The sequence below is a fragment of the Anolis sagrei genome, chromosome 4, assembly GCF_037176765.1.
Source record: "Anolis sagrei isolate rAnoSag1 chromosome 4, rAnoSag1.mat, whole genome shotgun sequence".
Classification (NCBI taxonomy): domain Eukaryota; kingdom Metazoa; phylum Chordata; class Lepidosauria; order Squamata; family Dactyloidae; genus Anolis; species Anolis sagrei.
Genome location: NC_090024.1, coordinates 163,338,129 through 163,357,897, shown reverse-complemented (window position 1 = coordinate 163,357,897; position 19,769 = coordinate 163,338,129). Strand labels below are relative to the sequence as shown.

The following is a 19,769-nucleotide window of genomic DNA, read 5'->3' as shown; positions in this document are numbered from 1 at the left end:
ACACTAGGGTGACTCTCAACCTCATGCTCATAATCTGCAAAATAACATTGCTGGGGAAAAGGGGAAAATATCAGGTTCACATTAAATAATAATAATAATAATAATAATAATAATAATAATGTAAAAACATCATGCAGAGAAGAAGAGAAAACTTGCAAAAGAAGGCTCTCCATGAACAGTTCCTGGGAAAAATTGAGAGCCAAGTTGACAAAGAAAAAACATGGATGTGGCTCACAAATGGAACTTTGAAAAAGGAGACAGAAGGCCTGATTCTGGCAGCCCAAGAACAAGCCATTAGAACAAATGCCATCAAAGCCGGAACTGAAAAGTCGACAACAGATCCCAAGTGTAGACTCTGCAAGGATGCAGATGAAACAATAGATCACATCCTGAGCTGCTGCAAAAAGATAGTGCAGACAGACTACAATCAGAAGCATAACACAGTGCTACAAATACCATCTGCCTGCGACAAAGAACTGGTGGGATCACAAGCTGGAAAAAGTTACAAAGAATGAACACTTCAAGCTACTCTGGGACTTCCGGATTCAGACAGACAGAGTTTTGGAGCATAATACTCCTGACTTCACGATCATGTTAAAAAACAAAGTATGGAACGTCAATGTCCCAATCCCACGCGACAACAGGATTGATGAGAAACAACTGGAAAAGCTGACACAATATGAGGATTTAAAAATCAAACTGCAAAGACTCTGGCACAAACCAGTAAAGGTGGTCCCAGTGGTGATTGACACACTGGGTGCAGTGCCTAAAGACTTTGGCCTGCTCTTAAACACAATCGATGCTGACAAAATTACCATCTGCCAGCTGCAGAAGGCCAACTTACTGGGATCTGCATGCATTATTTGCTGATACATCACACAGTCCTAGACACTTGGAAAGTGCCCGACGTGTGATCCAATACAACAGCCAGCAGAGTGATCTTGTCTGCTGTGGAATCATCTTGTTGTGTTTCAAATAATAATAAATAATGTAATAATTTTATATATAAGCATTTAAATAATATATTAATAAGATCCCAAGTGTAGACTCTGCAAGGAGTCAAATGAAACAATAGATCATATCCTCAGCTGCTGCAGGAAGATTGCACAGACAGTCTACAAGCAGAGACATAACACTATTGCTCAGATGATTCATTGGAACTTGTGTCACAAATACCATCTGCCTGTGACAAAGAACTGGTGGGATCACAAGCCTGAAAAAGTTACAGAAAATGAGCACGTCAAACTACTCTGGGACTTCCGGATTCAAACAGACAGAGTTTTGGAGCACAATACTCCTGACCTCATGGTCATGTTAAAAAATAAAGTATGGATCATCAATGCTGCAATCCCAGGTGACAGCAGGATTGAAGGGAAACAACTGGAAAAGCTGACACAATATGAGGATTTAAAGATCGAACTGCAAAGACTCTGGCACAAGCCAGTAAAGGTGGTCCCAGTGGTGATTGGCACACTGGGTGCAGTGCCTAAAGACCTTGGCCTGCACTTAAACTCAATCGGCGCTGACAAAATTACCATCTGCCACCTGCAGAAGACCATCATACTGGGGTCTGCACACATTATTCTCCGATACATCACACAGTCCTAGACACTTGGGAAGTGTCCGACGTGTGATCCAATACAACAGCCAGCAGAGTGATCTTATGTGCTGTGGACTCATTTTGTTGTGTTTCAAATGATGATGATGATAATAATAATAACAATAAATTTTATTTCTCCCCGCCACCAACTCACCGAAGGGACTCGGGCAGTTAACAAAATACAGCGAACTGCTGCATACATATAATACATACATCTAAAATGATAAAACCATAGAGTTGCAATCATGCACATACATAATTACAATGTAAAACATTAAATTTCATAAAATGAGGTCATAGTTGCGGATAAAAACAAGTTTTTTCCAGTTGACACAGCCCAGTGCCGACGTGACGCAAACACTAAGTCCTCGGACTGATCCTTAAAAACCTATGTAAGATCAAAGGCTTGTTTTAAAAGCCATGTTTTTAAACTGGAATGGAAGGCTTGAAGTGAGGGGTTAACCTGATCTCTCTAGGGAGGGCATTCCAGAGCTGGGGCACAACCACCGAGAAGGCCCTCTCTCCCATCTCGACCAACCATATTTGAGATGGTGGGCCTCCCCAGCAGATCTCAATGCCCGCGCCAGTTCATAGAAGGAGATATGGTCTCAAAGATTTGACTGCCTCATAGTGGTCAATCTTTTTGTCTCACCACTCTGCTAATATTTTACATCTTATTTCTGTACAGATAAGTACAACTTATTTTTATGCTAAAAGATGAGCAGCAGACCCCCAAGTTGGGGGGAATTTGCCAAGGGGAGACCCCCTTCTACACTAGTGGTGCCCCATCCTGTCTCCTATTTTATATTTTCTATTGTATCATAGAACAATATTCTGTAAAACTTTGAGGTGGAGTAATGTATATAGTTCCAAGAATGTAAGATACAAAACAGCATGTCCACATATTCAACCTAGCAGCTGGCATAACTGATGACCTAGCATGGATGAGACCTCCTGAATAGCTACAACTGATGCAGCTCTTTTGAACTTTCTATCTCAAATTAGTTCAACACCTTGGAAGGGCCTTTTAAATTTTCAACTAACCTGGAATGGATGCATCATCTCTACATGAAGCCAACAATGTAAGATCTCTGTTGGGAGCAATGTCAAAAATGGAAGATCTCTCTTTAATTGTTTTCAAACAAACAGCAGAGAACATTGTAATTGGAATGTGGACAAACTATTTCAAAGTATAAATCTACCTTCTGCTTCATTTTCTTAGTATTCATTTACTGAAGTTCAGACTATAAACAAGATGACAATCACTGCTTTTAACATCTTGAAATCTATTTCTGAAATGCTGTTGTGAAACATGCTTTTGGTTTTACAGTAGACCCTTCATGATTGCACAAACCTGCAGTTCATAGTTCCTCGTCCTCTCATGTTATTTTCTATTATTTGACTGTAATAATTAGGACTGTATTATTCAAAAATGGACCCCAACATGGAGGAATGAATGTACTGCCTCATGAGGTCCCACTCTGCCCTTTCTTCCAAATCTCAAAACCACACAAAGCCTTTCTCAGCTTCTGACCCCAAGTTTACATAAGCACCACAAATTGAACCATGATTATGAGCAGAAATTGGCTTGGCCAGTTTTCCCTGCATCACAAAGGTGCTAAGCCCAGGAGGAAACGAAAAGCCCATTTACCTACCTTCCTGCCCTTTCGTCACATCTGCAGGACCCATCAAGGCATCAGAACCTATTGTCTCTGGTGCCCTGGAATTCCATCATCCCAGATGTGGAAACTGTGCCCTCAATCTCCTCAACTGCCATTATCCCACTGCTATGCCCAAATAACATTCCCAAGACCTCCCAGGCGAGCAAATATACCAAGCAACAGATAGGCTTCAAATTCAACCAATGACAGTATATTGAAATTTGCAGCAGATCACTCAGCCAATCAGCAACCTATCACAGACTTTTAAACATTCAGCCAGTCTGCAGCCAGGCATGGACAAACCTCCATGTCCAATGACACTATGGATCCTGAAACTCCACCAATCGTCTTTATGTTTCTAAATGTTCGTATCTTTTCAACAAAACATTCCTGCTTGGGCTGGAGTGGCACACTGGATTTTGGAACTGCCCCCAGAGTCCACTCTGGCCAGAACTGAACAAACTGATTTCCGTCCTGTCTTCAGCTTTTGCTGTGTGTATCATCGGGCTGTTCCAAAGCTGCCACACACTGAGAAGAACCCAAGATTTCAAACATTAACTGGTTCATAAAAAGACTACCTCAATGCATTATTTTCAGTACCTGGATGCCACCCCCTCGTTTCAGTATTCCCTTGAAGCAAAAGAGCTTCACAGATTTTTAATCTTGTGTTTCAGTCTATCATATGCATTCTGCCTCAAAGGATATATTGCTGCTTTCACTCATTCATCCATTTGAGGGTCATCTCATCTTTGTCACATTGTATTTTCAGCAGTTCTTCTTTAATACAGTTAGCATGCTGAGGCTTTGCACATAGTAAGGTCTAGATTAGAACAGTTGCCTAACTAATGAAGTATTGTGTAGTCCAAATGGTTTCAACCTTCCAACATTTGGGGGAAAATGTAATGTATTATTATTCAATGTAAAATAAATGGTGGCTAATTATTATTGATTACACATTTTGTGTTGACACCTCAACTTAAAACAAAATACATGATAAAATGTTTTTGACTAGGCGTTACAATTGTGCGTTACAATTGTGTAAATAGAGGTTGATACCTAAATACCTAAATATTTTGGTTTCTAAAGTGAGAGTATCTTGGTCTTGATAGTGTCATTCAAAATAAATAATTAGTTCTTTTTTGCCAAAATGTACACATGATGACCAAAAATATTCAGTGATTATATGAGCTGTCATTTTAAAAAAGCTCACAGGAGATATACTGGGATGGATCAGGGCCTTCCTCCTCTTTTCTTTCTGGTCTGTCTTTTTTAAACTTTATGAAGCCTACCTGAGACTATCAGGAAAGCTTTTGGCTTGCTGATTCTGCTGTTGCCAGAGAGAACAGTTGGGAATGAATCAAAATATGCGCTGGTTGGAGGGGTGGGGGGCACAGCAGAAATTCTTTTCAGTTTTCTGTGCCCAAAACAAGCAGTTAGGCAAATTTAACTAACTGGGGTGAATCAGCTGAACAGCATGAATTAACAGTACTGAAATTAATACTTCCTATAGTTGTTAAGATAATGGGTAGTGGAAGGATCTAAGTGGATTGATGTCCTATAAGACACTCCAAACATCACCAAAAACAACTACCATTATTTTCTTGGTCTTTCAGTACCAAGCACTATAAGAACCAACTAACTAATTCTAAATATATTTTTCACAAAGTAATGACATCGAATAACTAATGCCACATTTGGTGGCAGCAAATTCCATCAATAAAATGCCCTGCCTCACTTACTGGACAGGGATGAGGTGGGTGCTCTTCTCTTTGCCACTTCTCTGGAGGATCTTTCTTCCCAGGAGCCCTCTGTGCCCAATGCGTTTGGTGCACTTGCAACCTGCCGAGCCCCCTGATTAGCCAGGCCAAGCTTCAGTTTCAATCTGCCAGTAAACTTAAAAGGTAGGGCTGGATAGATCATTATCCAGTGCCTTCTCAGTTCCCTGTTCCCCTTTGTGGTATTTGGCATGGACACTGGATCCGGTTTGCATAACTCTTCCCCCCATTTAGGAGAGGGGGAGCGTTCAGTGGCTTATTTAGGGGTTCAGTAGTACCTGTGTCCTGGCATGAAACTTGTCAGTAAATGGCTGCACCCCTGGTGTGGTTAAGTGGCTTTGGTTAGCAGTGGGCTGTCCAATCCTTGGTCCAGGACCCATACATGGTGGCCAACTCTGTGTCATTTGTAACCAATAAACAAGTAGTGTCCTTTTGTTATCCTAACACCTTGCGTTTGTCTTCCTTCTGATTCTGTGGTGGGAAGAGGGTGGTTGCCCCTGCAATTTGGAAATATTGTTAAAGAATGAAATTCATACATTGGCCTTGCCTCAGCAACAAACATATTGCCCATGGGAGGTGAGGGGGGTTTAAAGATGGGACACAATAGGTTCCTCCCATGGGTTGAAATATTGACTAATCAAAGTAAATGAGGACTTTAAAAGCATTAACCAACAAAACAAAGGAAACTAGAGAAATAATAAACATATTGACTGGAATTAATTATCAGTTATGGATGAATAACATAGAGTTACACATCTGTAATTTTTTCATAGTTTTGGCCTTCAGCTATTCATTTGTGTCTGCTACAAATGTTTGGCACTATTGCAATGATGGCAAAAATCCCTCAAGGTTTGCTATACCAGGCAGCAGCCACTGTGAGAGATGGGGAATTCTTTTCCTGTTGATCAGGGCATAGTTTGCTGATGATTTCACTCTGCCTGCCAGAGAAGGAATTTCAACAGGGATCTATATAGATTGTCATATAATGAACTCTGAAGAGTACCAGGTGGGTATGTCAGTATGCCATGCCATGATCAACAGGAGAATAGACATACACACACACATTGCTCACCATGGTTGCGGCCTAGTAAAGCAGAATGAGGGGGACTATTAGTTAAGTAGCTGATCTAGGATCTCAGCCAATATGAAATACAATATGAAAAATAGTTATCAGCAAAAGACAGAAATAGAAATACATTAAAAAGCATGATCCAAAACAAGACAGAGCAGCTGAATATTTATAAAAACTAATCCGAAACACTCACCTATTGATTGCATGATGCAATCATGCTTTATCTTGTTCATATTAACAAATGAGATGTGAACACATACCAACATTTAGATCTTAAAGAAGCACCTCAAGGTGCTGAACATATATGAAGGCTAGGATTCAGGACCATGGAGAACTCTTCTAACATTGAAACAAAAACCTAAAGATTTACTGTTCCAATAATATGAAAACCACCAGATGTCACTTCTTGAGGTGAACTATAGAGCAATGTTTTGGATTATTATTTCTAAACATTTAACTGCTTCAACCCAATAGAAATTTGTTTGAGATTTATGTTGGTTAAAGAACTTATTCTTCTTCAACTGATTTTTAAAAACACATTACATATGTGTTGCACTCCAGGCCAGGAAACCCTTTGACTTCAAACACCACACAGCTGAGTAAAATACAAGCAGTTTATTGAATATAATTAAAAGCAGTAGCAGTAAAAAGCAATCCACAGCAAAAGGTAAATATTATTTTTTTTACTATTCCCCTTATTTTCCTTGTTTTCTTGGGGGACTCCAGATTGTACAGATATAAATGATGATAGAAGTATACCTGTCTACACAGACAGAGTTTCTTTTATCATACCTTTTCATTGTGGATGGGAGAAGGGCAGGTATTTGATTGTGAATATAGCGAAAAATGTGTTGAAGATAAAGAAGAGCAGATTAATTGATTCAGTCAATAGTTGAATTTTGAGGCATGTATAAATGAATCAGTATGAATCAGTATCAGTGGATTTTTTAAACAGCTGCTCTTCAAGAAGAAAAAAGTGGATGAACTGATAACATGTTTGCAGAATTTCAGCTGCTTGTATTAAGGAGAAACAACTTATTACAGAAGCCATGTAGAGACTGACACATCACTATCTATACATAAATAATAATCCTGGTATGTGTATGGAGATAGCATGGGAAGGTATTTGGAATCTTCGGTACATCTGTCTTAGAGCCTTCAAAAATCTTGGGAACAAAGAAATACATTACCATCACTCAACTATATCTACTGTATGACTCAGACCATGAGACGATTCCTGTAGCTAAGGTGTGCTTACATTCAAAACAATGGGTGGGAGGAGAAGAAAGTGATACCTGGAAAGATTAAGTGTAGATTCCAAGTCGTAAAAAATGGGTTAAAACATACTAGAACCAGGAAAACATTACTGTTCACAGCTTAATTAGGAAGCTTTTCACAGATATTCCTATTAATGAGAGCAAATGGGGACAGTCAGTTTAGAACCAATTCTTGACTATCAAGTGATGCATCTGTCCACAGAACTCAGGATGACAACTTCTAGTAGTGGCCTGGTTGGCTCTTTGTCTATAATCCTTTGAAGTTGCAAGATGGTTAGCCCAGCCACCTTTCTAAAACTGATGAAAATGCAATGTTTCAGAGTCAGTCAACCTCAAGACAATTGGTCACAGAGTTTTCTCATGAGAAGAAGTCACAAAGCAATCTCCAGCCACATTACCTTTTTGAGCTGGAGAAATTGTAGTTTGCTGCTTCTTTGACTTCTTTCTGTAAACCAGGCATGGACTACTTCGCATACATTATTGTAGTGCTGTTCCATGATAACTGATCATTGTGTATTCTGACTACTGCTTCTGGGAAACTTTGTAATTTGTCTATACCAGAATTAAATTGCCTTGATTTAAAACTTGGAGAATGTATAAATGTTTGGGGTTGGGCTTGTTCCCACAATTTGGGGGGCGGGGGTTAGGGTTAGGATTTGGTTGTCAGTCACATATGGAAGACAACATTTTGTGGAAACTGAAAAAGAACAGTAAAACACTATATTTTTGCCTATTTTATAAAAAAGGAAATGACAAAGTAAATATCAAAAACCAAGACTAAGCATTACTTCTGCCTTTTTAAAGTGGAGAGTAAATGCAAGATTTCTTTCAGAAGTTCTGTTTTTATAAGTAGACATCCATAAATCTCCATTATCTATCTTGTGATGTGCCCACTACCCCTCTGCAGGTTCATCACATAAGCCTCCTTTTCCTTTGGAGAATATGCAGTCTGAAATGAATGTCATGCTGCATTTAAGGGAAGATGTTTCAAGCACAAATATTTACAAGAGAAGAGCCAAAAACCCAAAACAAAACATCCACCTCCACACAGAAATGTCTTGCTTCTAGCAAAACAGCCAACAACCAATTTACTACATATAATACCACAAAGGGAATATAAAGGGAAAGGCATTTCACCACTACGCCAACACTGTATGTATCTACTATGTGATCTTTGGGACAGAGAAAAGCAGAAAAGTGCTTTCATAAAAGAAATCCACTAAAGCAGAATACCATTTGCCCAAAGAGCAGCACAAACAGTGAATGCACAATGAGAGGAAAGACACAGTTCAGCAGTACTCAGAAGTAATACTGTTGAACAGTGAATGGACAGATATTGGTATGAAACATACCAACATATGTTTACTGGAAAGAAAAAGAAAAATGAGAGTACCCAAGCATACTTTGGGGGTGTATGTGGATACTGACCTGGGCTTGAGACAGGACTAGTAGTAGTTGACTCAATAATTTCTACAAAAAGGGAAAAGGGGGAGGGGGAGAGAACATTTGGATATTAATCACATATGGAAGACAAAACAAAATAAAATATGTCTACAGTTATGGTCATGCAACAAATACTGATGATGCTAATTTGGGAGGTGAAAATTCTATAAATATCATGCAGTAAAGCAGGAATGGCGTTTATGAGTGACACACATAATCATCTCAGATTCTCAATTCATACATCACTAAGATGCAGAAGTCAGAAAACAACACTCTGATTGACAAATTTCAACCAAGCTTTGCCTTTGCTGACCTACCCTTGAAGGTCTCAAAGACAGTTGTCTGGTGGATTACTGAAATCAGCATACAAAACACAATTTAATATCCATGTTTTGCTGTGAATACATAAGTTATATCTACTCACACAGTGTATTTATACAAAGCTATATCTACCCATATGAAACACATGCAAAATGTCTCTGAGTTTTTGCTGAGGAAAGTATTTCCAATAGACAAACATGGAGACAGCTCCCTCCTGGGACTAATCAAAGGAATGTTTAAATAAATGATATCAAGCATCATCAGACCAATCTGTAAAGTCACATTACAAACAATTTTAGATATTCATTTAAGGAGGCACAATAACTTTTTTCATGACATATAATAATAATAATAATAATAATAATAATAATAACATTTCTTCCCTGCCTCTCCTCAGGGCTTGAGGCTGGTTACAACATTGCTAAAACACATAATCAAAACACATTAACAATTTTAAAATACTCCAATAATAATGATAAATCAACACATCCTATCAAAATTAATAGTAACAAATAAAGGATACACTAGTCATACTTTTAAAAAACTTAAATATATTTATTCTCAAACACATTTGATTGGATAAGGACGTATTGATTTAGTGAATTTTACTTTCAAGTAACTATTCATACAATTGTCATGTACTTTCATTCTCTCTCCTCATCCTCTGTCTCTCTCACTTTTTCCTGAATGATGTAGCAGACTCAGATCAACATCAAGTCAATATACAACCCAAAGAAAGAAATTTAAATGACCATGCCTTTGAAATGCGGCTGGAATTGAAATGATGAAAAGCATGTCAAAATTGTGCATCATTATACTTTGAGCACTTAATTTTTTTTGCAAAATACATTTTGAGGTCTCAAAAAGCCACCATCAAATTCTCCTAGAAATTAGTACAGTTTTAGAAATGGAAAATGATTTTGGATTGGCACTTCTCTGATAATTATGCTACTTGAAGACCTTGACCTGCAATGCAGTAACTTCACAATTCCTTTGAGAAGCTAAAATGCATGCCCTTTGAAAGGCTATTATTTCATATCATATGCTGTCAATCATATCCAAGGACTGGAGCTATGGTATTAATTCTCCCACCATTTTGCTCAGACAGCTCACAGTTGCTCTCATGCTGACTTTAAACGCCATAGCATTTCTTCAGATCAGAATTCAAGCAACAGTGTTATAGGGTGCAAGCAACTAAGAGGCATTTAATTTTGTCTCACACTTAACACATATTAGGCTTTTCTTGGGTTGTTAACCTATCTCTTACTACCAGTTAGAATTATGTATATTGTACGTGCTGGTAGAAGGAAACAATTCTGTATTTCTGGAAAGAAAACATCTCTACAAATCAAGGCTTAAAATACCAGGAGTTCTGTTCCTTTCCTTGGACAAGAAATAGTGAAACTTTCCGATGGCTCAGTGTAGACAAACTTTGTTTTGTGCACAAAAGCATTAACAATATTATGTATAAAACTGCCTTCAGGCTATGCATATAAAACTTGAGTCCTATCACCATGATACCTCATTATGTATATGCAAATATCCCAAAACATGATAAAATATGAAATATGGATCACTTCTGGTCTGAAGTATTTTGGATAAGGGATAGTCAACCTGTACAAAACTCAAGCAAAGCAAAGCCGACCCTAAAACTCAAAGACTGTTATGACTAGGATTGCAGGACCTTACTAATCCTGGTCCTGAGTAATCAGGTTCCATGGGTCATCTCCAGATGGGAGATATAGGTGCAAATTGCCCAGTTTTGTGGAGCTCATCTCCAGACAAGAGGGCTCTGTGGAAATTTTTAGTTCAGCTAGTAGTTGGGCAGCTTGCTACATTTGCAAGGATCCATTGATTTGTGGTTGCAACTTGAAAAGTCTCTACAGTGTGTCTATGTATTTAGCTTCCACCTTTCGTCTCATTTGTTGTGGCACCAAGGGTTACCCTCTGCTCTGCATCCATATTCTGGTTAGTTGCAAGTAGGACAGATTAAGTTGTTCCTTTCCCCATTTCCCTAAGAAGAAGTGAAAAGGAAAAATCCCCTTGTTTCAAAATGATCTGAGAAGAGGCTATGATCTATGATTTCCAGTATTCAAACAGGAAAATAAATTCCCACTCTCTGAATGACAAGCTGAAGATGACTGTGGTCAGTACTTAATGCATGCAATGTAGTAATATAAGCAGGGGCAGTTCCTAGGTCTCAGGTTTTAGCCTAGAAGATTTATTTCTGGTGCTTCAAAGCCCACTACAGGGAAGTGTTCTCCCAGGTTTAAAAAGTGATGATTGTATCTGCATTTTCCTGTGTTCAATAGGGTCCTGGATCCTTAATCACCATGAAAGTGGAGAACCAACTGTATCTTCTACGGGGTCTTATGTTTCCACAGTGTAGTGACACATTGGAAGAATGAATGAAAATTCCATCTTCAGAGAACAAAAGATCAATATAAAGGAGAGTCAAGATAAAATTCAAGGAAACAAATGTTTTATAAGAAAAAAAAGTTTGCTATCAACCACCAAATGTAAAATTACCTGAGAAACAAAAACAGTTATATTGCCAGAAGTATCCCAAATAATCAGTATAATACAGAACTGTGACCAAGGGTTTTTTTTTTTGGAAGCTCTATATGTTAATTACTGCTTTATTTTTATTTAATTTGATTTGGGTTTTTCCAAAGTCACCCCATCTTTCCACTCATCTATAGTCTCCTAGGAAGTGTGGTTATCTTTATTTCAAAAGCATTATTCAAGAATGATGACATGAATTATCTCTCTTGCTACTGCAAGCTAACACGATCCAGTTTTTGTGCAATTGAAGAAATTAATATGTCTCCTTCTGTCTCCTTCTGCCCCCCTCTCTCGCTCCTTGCCCCTGTATAGTTTCTTTATAAATGCTATAGAGTCTGTTTAATGTAAGGACTACATACATCAGAGTAAATAGCCAGCCTCTGCAATGATCAACAGGGAAATTGCTTGTGTTTACCTGTAAATACAATATTTGAAAATAAGTATCTGACAATATACATAGGTGACTTATAGCTCACAGACTTTCAGGAATCCTTATTCTCGGTATTGAATTTCTATTCCTGATATGAATGTCTGGCAGCTCTTCTGAAATTTGTCATGTTTTCAGTACATCTGCATGAGTGTTTTAACTTTTTTTGCACTTAACCATCTTACATCTTGGGAAAGGAACACGCATGCATAAGAACATTATACAAATTCATTCACAGTTCATTAAACAACAAACATGCCAACAATAAACATCCTCTAGCCCCACCCCCCTCATCCTTTGCACCACTTACTCTAGATCAATGGTTCTCAACCTGGGGTCCCAGATGTTTTTGGCCTTCAGCTCCCAAAAATCCTAACAGCTGGTAAACTGGCTGGGATTTCTGGGAATTGTAGGCCAAAAACATCTTGGGACCCCAGGCTAAGAACCACTGCTCTAGAATAAGATAGGCAGCAGCAATGACCCAAGGCATTGGCAGCAGCTCCAAGAGACGAGGAGGATAGAGGTGGAGGGTAAAAGGCACGAGGGAAGAAGAGGAGGGGGGATGTAGGTGCCTTCCTTGCATGAGAGACAGAGAAGAAGGAGGAGGGTGCCCACAGCGGCAGAAAGCAAGGACCCAAGATGGCAGCTCCAAGATAAATCTGCCATTGCCTAAAATGATGCGAAGGGGTGGAGTTAAAGAAAAAGTGAGTAGGATTGGGCTGCGTGTGTGTGTGGTGTGTGGAGCATCATTTGGCAGAAAGAATGGTGTCCTGCCCACCTTCCTCCTGCTGCTACTTCTGGAGAAGTTAGAAGGCAGGGCCACCATGGGGAAAGAGGGAATGTTGTTAAGGATATTTTGTTTATAAAAAGGAAAAAAATCCTAAAAATTAGGGGATGACCCAAACTTTATAAAATTTGGTGGGCTAAGTGTGGTACAGTAGATGTGCCCTTCATGCGTGGCTATTTTCACCACTCTAACCCTAAAACTGAGGGGTAGGGGTGCCTGGGAAGGCTGTCCATTTTGGCCAATGGTCCAAAAAAATTTGTTCTTTTAGACCCGGAACAAAAAAGCGCATTCGGAAAAATGCCCATTTTTGGGAGAGGCATTAAAAAACAAAAACAGGGCCTTGTGAATGAAACAAACAGAAACGGATAGCGATTCTAGACAAATGCACAACACTACTATGCAGATATTTCAAATTGATTGCTCCTGTGATGTCATTAGATATAAGACCTTCTTGAAATATTTTTTACTATATTCAAATAATATTGCTGTGATTTATACAAAATATTTCTGGGGGGAAAAAGGTATAATATATTATTACACACACATTCATGACATTGACTAATGAATGTATAACACAAGCTTTAGGAAACATACTCAAATTTGAGTGTAGTTTTACCAAAGGGTTCAAGGAATAACTACACTAGGAAAAAAAACCCCAAGTGATAACATTTTCCCTCTTCCAACATTAATGATTTAAATCTGACTTCCCATTGTATGACATCCACAAGCATTAGTTTTTCCTTCCCCTCCCCTGTAACTTTCAGAGGTAGGTAACTAGTGTGTACTGTCATTCCTTCCCAATTCCACAGATGTAAGCAGTTCCAGCAATGGAAAGACTGTGTTACATTCTTTGGACTTTGTTGTTGATGTTGATTTATCTGTTTACCTTAAATCTTGTCATTAAGTGATGTAAACTAAATACAAAGTCTGCAAATGAAGGCATTTTCCCTGTGAGCCCAAAAAATCTGGTTTCCCCCCTAACCAGATGCTTCATCATGCTACATGATAAACAGCTTTTGCCCTGAGACAATTTTCAAAAGCACTTTGAACTCTTGTTCTAAAGTCATTCCACTTGTACTTTGTGAACTATCAGTTTCTAGGCTAGATTCCAGTTTCCGGGGTATGCTGAGTTCCTAAATTTACATGAGTCTACATTGTTTGCATTTACATGAGTCTATTAATTGTTTGCAATTAATACAAACTGTTCATTTCAGTGGAGGGACTGACATTTATGAATTCATGTTTTTTCAAAAGGAATGGAGGAACTCTGAAGCAAATATACATTGAATATCTTAATTTCTAAAAATCATCTTCAAAGAAAACTTGTTGAAACTCAATTTGTTTTTGAGAGATCTAGGACAGCAAATCTTCCTACTGCTGAAATATCTAAAAAATTTTTGTAGGGTACATGAAAGCACATTCTACTCATCATCAGCATTAGTCATCAATGTCCTTCCATGATAATGTTCATTTCAGGGCAATGATATAATATTTCCATGTCCAGAATTGAAACAGTGAAGGGCTTGAGTTACTACAAAGTTGTATCCATGAAACATCCCAATGTTATACAGCTTAAGGCTGAATCCACACTGTAGAATATAACTGTTGGATATTGTATTAACTGACAGGGCTCAGTGTTTTGTAACTCTGGGATTTGTACTTTTTTGAGATGTTTACTTTCCTCTGTTAGACAGCCTTAGTGCCACAAGAAATTACAAATCAGAAGATATCATAGGATGGAGCAATGGAAATTATAGCGGTGTCAAAGTGCTATAATTTTGTAGTGTGGATGGGTTCTCCATAATATTTCTAAAGCAACTTTATAGGGGAATGTAGGAATTGCAATCCAGAATATCTGGAGAGCGTTGGGCTGGCCCAGACTGTTTTACACTGTGATCCTCTCATTGTACTTTTAAAAGGGCAGAACAATAAAGGAAAGGGCAATTTAAATGAAGAAGCAGCAGCAGTAGTAGAAGAAGATAGCTAAGCCATAGATTCCTGACTATTTGTCCACTCATTTTTCATTTTCCTCCAACAAATTCCAGATGCATATTTGGAATTCGCCTCTGTCAGAATGAGCAGCCTCACCAAAGAAAAATCTCCAGCTCTAGAAAGTTCCAGGTATATGCGCTGCATTTGTGCAACTGTGAGGAAGAACTACAACTTCTCTTTGCAGCATAACCTAGAAAAAGCATTGTCTTTGACCCAGGAAGTAATAAAAGAGTACCAGGAGACACAGATTGGCATTCAATTAGTGACATACACACACATAAATAATGTGACTCATTTGGGTAAATGATTTGCCCATACCACAAGAGACATATTAGTCTGACAACATCAGAAATAGAATTGGGTATAAAGGTTGCATACTGCAGTTTGACATTGTGTATTGTGAACTGCTTTTGCATCCTGTGTATTTGACAATGTGAAATAACATCTGATAATTGACACGTGTTGTGAAATATTGCATTTCTGCATGGCAGTGGCATAGGGATGGTGTAGCATATCTTTGCATACAGATATTTACCCTTACTTGCTTACTTACTTAGGCGATCCCTCATTGGCCGAGTAGGATAGTCTTCCAGGATCAGAATTCTTGTGAGTCTGTAGGTGGCTGTGGAGCCCTATTCTTGATCTGCATCTTCTTCTACAGTGAGGGCATTGGTTTCCAGGTGGAAGGCGGTCCCGATCGGGATTGGCTTGATGTGCCTTCCTCTTGGCACGTTTCTCTCTTTCACTCTCCATTCGTGCCTCTTCAAATTCTGCAGCACTGCTGGTCACAGCTGACCTCCATCTGGAGTGCTCAAGGGCCAGGGCTTCCCAGTTCTCAGTGTCTATGCCAGAGTTTTTAAGGTTCGCTTTGAGCCCATCTTTAAATCTCTTTTCCTGTTCACCAACATTCCGTTCTCCATTCTTGAGTTCGGAGTAGAGCAACTGCTTTGGGAGACGGTGGTCGGGCATCTGGACAACGTGGCCGGTCCAGCGGAGTTGATGGTGGAGGACCATCGCTTCAATGCTGGTGGTCTTTGCTTCTTCCAGCACGCTGACATTTGTCCGCCTGTCTTCCCAAGAGATTTGCAGGATTTTCCAGAGGCAGCGCTGATAGAATCGTTCCAGGAGTTGCATGTGATGTCTGTAGACAGTTTCGCAGGCATATAGCAGGGTTGGGACTACAATAGCTTTATAAACAAGCACCTTGGTATTCCTACGGATGTCCCGGTCCTCAAACACTCTCTGCTTCATTCAGAAAAATACTGCGCTCGCAGAGCTCAGGCGGTGTTGTATTTCGATGTCGATGTTGGCTTTGGTAGAGAGGTGGCTGCCAAGGTAGCAGAAATGGTCAACATTTTCTAATGTTACACCACTAAGCTGTATCTCTGGCATTGGAGAGGGGACGGCTGGTGACTGCTGGAACAGCACTTTGGTTTTCTCGATGTTCAATGACAGGCCGAGCTTCTCGTATACTTCTGCAAAGGTGTTTAGAGTGGCTTGTAGATCTTCTTCTGAATGCCTTTAGATGACATTGTCATCAGCAAACTGGAGTTCTATAACAGATGTTGTTGTAATCTTGGTTTTGGCTTTCAGTCTGCTGAGGTTGAATAGCTTGCCATCTGTCCGATAGATGATTTCCACTCCGGTGGGAAGCTTCCCATCAACAAGGTTTCCAGGTAGAAGGTGGTCCGGTCGGGGTTGGCTTGACGCGCCTTCCTCTTGGCATGTTTCTCTCTTTCACCGTCCATTCTACCCTAAGTGGAAGTTGGATTGCAGATATTAGGAATTACTATATCCATGAATGTTGTAGTAGAGCATGTGAGCAATACTGCAAGCAGCAGTATGGGTGCCAGAAGGGGGAAAAGGCTTACTCAAGAGCAGGAGTCCGATGAGGAACAACAGAGAAAAAGAATCCGGGATATACTTATGGCACCTACAGATGAGGACTCATTTGAGGGGTTCTCTGGTGATGAAGGGTCAATGAGTGAAGGAGAAGAAGGAGACACAATGGATTGGACTAGGGGAAGAAAGAGGGTTACTCGAGAGCAGGAATTGGATGAGGAACGGCAAAGAAAGAGGATCCGGGATATACTTACGGCTCCTACAGATGAGGATTCATTTGAGGGATTCTCTGGGGATGATGGGTCACAGAGTGGGGAAAACAGGGATGACACTGTGGATTGGATTAAGGTAAAGGAAGTGCAAGCTATTTGTGTGGAGCCAACATGTAGTGATACATTTATGGGATTCTCTGGGAGTGAAGACTGGCAGTCGGGGAATCCAACTGAGTCTTGGGGGGATCTAAGTCTTGACAGGAGATGGAGAAGATGGCGGGATGGGCGTAGGACTTCACGTGAAGAGTTGGGAGCAGCTGCAAGAGATAATCATAGGGCGGTGGTCAGTTCATCTTCTGATGATGATGATGTGTAGATAAAAGTGGGTTCAGAAATGGGGAAACTTTGCAGAAGGCAAGGTGTTGGTACTTTCATACACTGGATACTATCTGGACTTGTTGCTGCCTGTTTCGTGTTCAGCATTGGGTTTGGGATCTGCAGGTTGCTGTTCCTGTTCGTGTGTGCTTTCTACTCGGATTGGATTATCGTGAGTGTGGATTTCTCCCTTCTTGGACCTTGGACTGGCTTGACTACGACACTGCTTCTGTGGACTTTGGAACTTTGCTACTTCGGATTTCTTTTGCTACGACACTGGACTTCAGCTGACAACACTTCTCTCCCTGCGGCTTTACGGCTTTTTTTCCAGTTGCTTGCTGTACCTTCTTTGTGTGACCTCGGAGAACTGTGTTTGATTCAATTCTTTTATACGGTTAATCCAGATTATATTTTTGTTACCCTTTTGAACCAGGACTGGTTTTACATTTGAGTTTTGGCCAGAGGCTAAGTGTCTCTGTGTCCTTTTCCTTTGCTTCAATAAACTCAGTTTTGGAACTAACTCTGAGTCTGGCCCTTTAAGGTGTCTGTGATTCCGACAATGAAATCATAACTACTGTTTTCCCTCCACATTTATTTTTTTTCCAGATTTAATTATTGACTTTTGCAGATTTGATATTCATGGATTTTATTAAAAATCTTCTCTCCAGGAATCTCTAGGTCTTCCAATATGACTCTATGGATCAACTTTCTAAAGTCATATTGGAGAACCTAGACATTTCTAGAGAACACTTCTATAAGGATCTCTAGTGTCCCTGCAATGTGGTTTTTTTTTAACTTTAATGGGTCCTATGCCCCTAAACCCAGCAAATCTGGAGGACTGACTGTATAAGCTTAAAAATACAAAAAATAGGGGGGGGGGGGGCTTCGACAGCACTATCTGTAGATAATTTAGGAGGTGGTCTAGATGCCAGAATTTAAAAAGAAAAAGAAATAATATTCAAGCAAAACAGAATGATTTCTACATCATATGATTTAACATAGAAGTTAAATTTCCCTGAAAGACTCCCAGCATTAATTTTGGCTGTCCATTTATGTCACATTTTATGCTATGGTTTACTTGTAAATTGCCAAGATAGTGTTTGCATCAAGATATTCACATTATCTTTGAAATACAGGGCATGCTGACTTGTAGGAGGAATCTGTCATTTGCAGAAAACCACAGTTGAGATTCTTTGAAAGATAATGCTTTACAACATATCAGATAGGTTTGTTAATAAATAAAATAGAAGAAAATGTGTGGTTTTCACTAGAGAAATGGAAAAATATAATTTCTGTCCTTTCAAATGTATTATAGCTTTCATAGAAAAGCATAATTTCTGCCCTTGTAAATAACTATGATTTTAATGATTCACCACTTCCTTACATTTTCAACTATGGATACTGCAAGCTGTGTTGCAATTTTTAAACCATGGAGGACATTCACAAAACAGTATTAACTATTTCTAATTAAAATCTGTGTGAACTAAGTTATTTGTTACTAGCTTTGAGAGAGTTAAAGTTCTTAGCTAACAAAAGTAATTAAAGATGACGGTTCAATTTTTGGCAATACATAGTGATAGACTTGTGACATTCCATAATACTGTTCCCATTTGCAATAGCCAAGCATCATGGTGAGGTGCCATTTGGGAAGCAGCAATTCATCAACTTCTCAAGAAGCCAGGGCTCCATGCCCTTAATGTAAGATGCTAAAGAAATTTTCAGTGTCCTGTTCTGAAACAGATTGATTTCCTCCTGACACTTGTTTGAAATGGTCTCGTCCTAGAGAAGGGGTGTCAATCTCATTTTTGTTGAGGGCCACTTCAGCCTCATGGTTGCCTTTAAAAGTCTATTGAATCCATGGACTCTGTGGATATAGAAGGCCAACTATATTTTCTTTTACATAATGGTTGGTGCTCTTTAGTTTTTACCCAATCTTTTCTATGTTTGTAAGCTGTTTGGGTCTCCTGATATTATTGAATGACAACTCCCATCACTTTTGATTATTTGCCATGTGGACCAAATATGATGGGAATTGAAATCCAGGAGTGGTTGTTTTATCATTTTACATGATACTGTTTGATACTCATGTATTGTTTATGTTATATACTTCATTGCACTATCTTGTAAGCCACCTCGAGTCCCTTTGGGGAGATGGTGGCAGGATATAAAGAATGATTATTATTATTATTATTATTAACAGCTCTTTGGGAAAGGTTAAAGGACATTTAAAGTCAGACATCACATCCACAAGAGTTGTATCAAAAATCAAATCCTGAATAAACATAACAAACTGCAGTCTTCCAGATGTCAGTGTAGCACAACTCCCTTAAGCTTTAGCCATGTTGTCTAATGATGAGGAATGTAGGAGTTATAGTCCAGCATCTGAGGTTGGATTTGACCTGTGGTCTTTGAATTTGACA

At 39.2% G+C, this 19,769-nt stretch overlaps 1 protein-coding gene across 2 annotated transcripts in view; it reads right to left on the bottom strand.

Annotated features, from left to right (window-relative positions):
- Window positions 1-19,769, bottom strand: part of NEGR1 (neuronal growth regulator 1) — a 624,711-nt gene that overhangs the window by 71,006 nt on the left and 533,936 nt on the right. The window contains exon 7 of one of the 2 annotated variants that reach the window (XM_060773729.2): window positions 8,814-8,855. The exons of the other annotated variant lie outside the window; for it this stretch is intronic. Coding sequence (XP_060629712.2) covers window positions 8,814-8,855 — 42 coding nt within the window. The remainder of the gene's footprint in view (window positions 1-8,813; window positions 8,856-19,769) is intronic. 2 annotated transcript variants of the gene reach the window in all.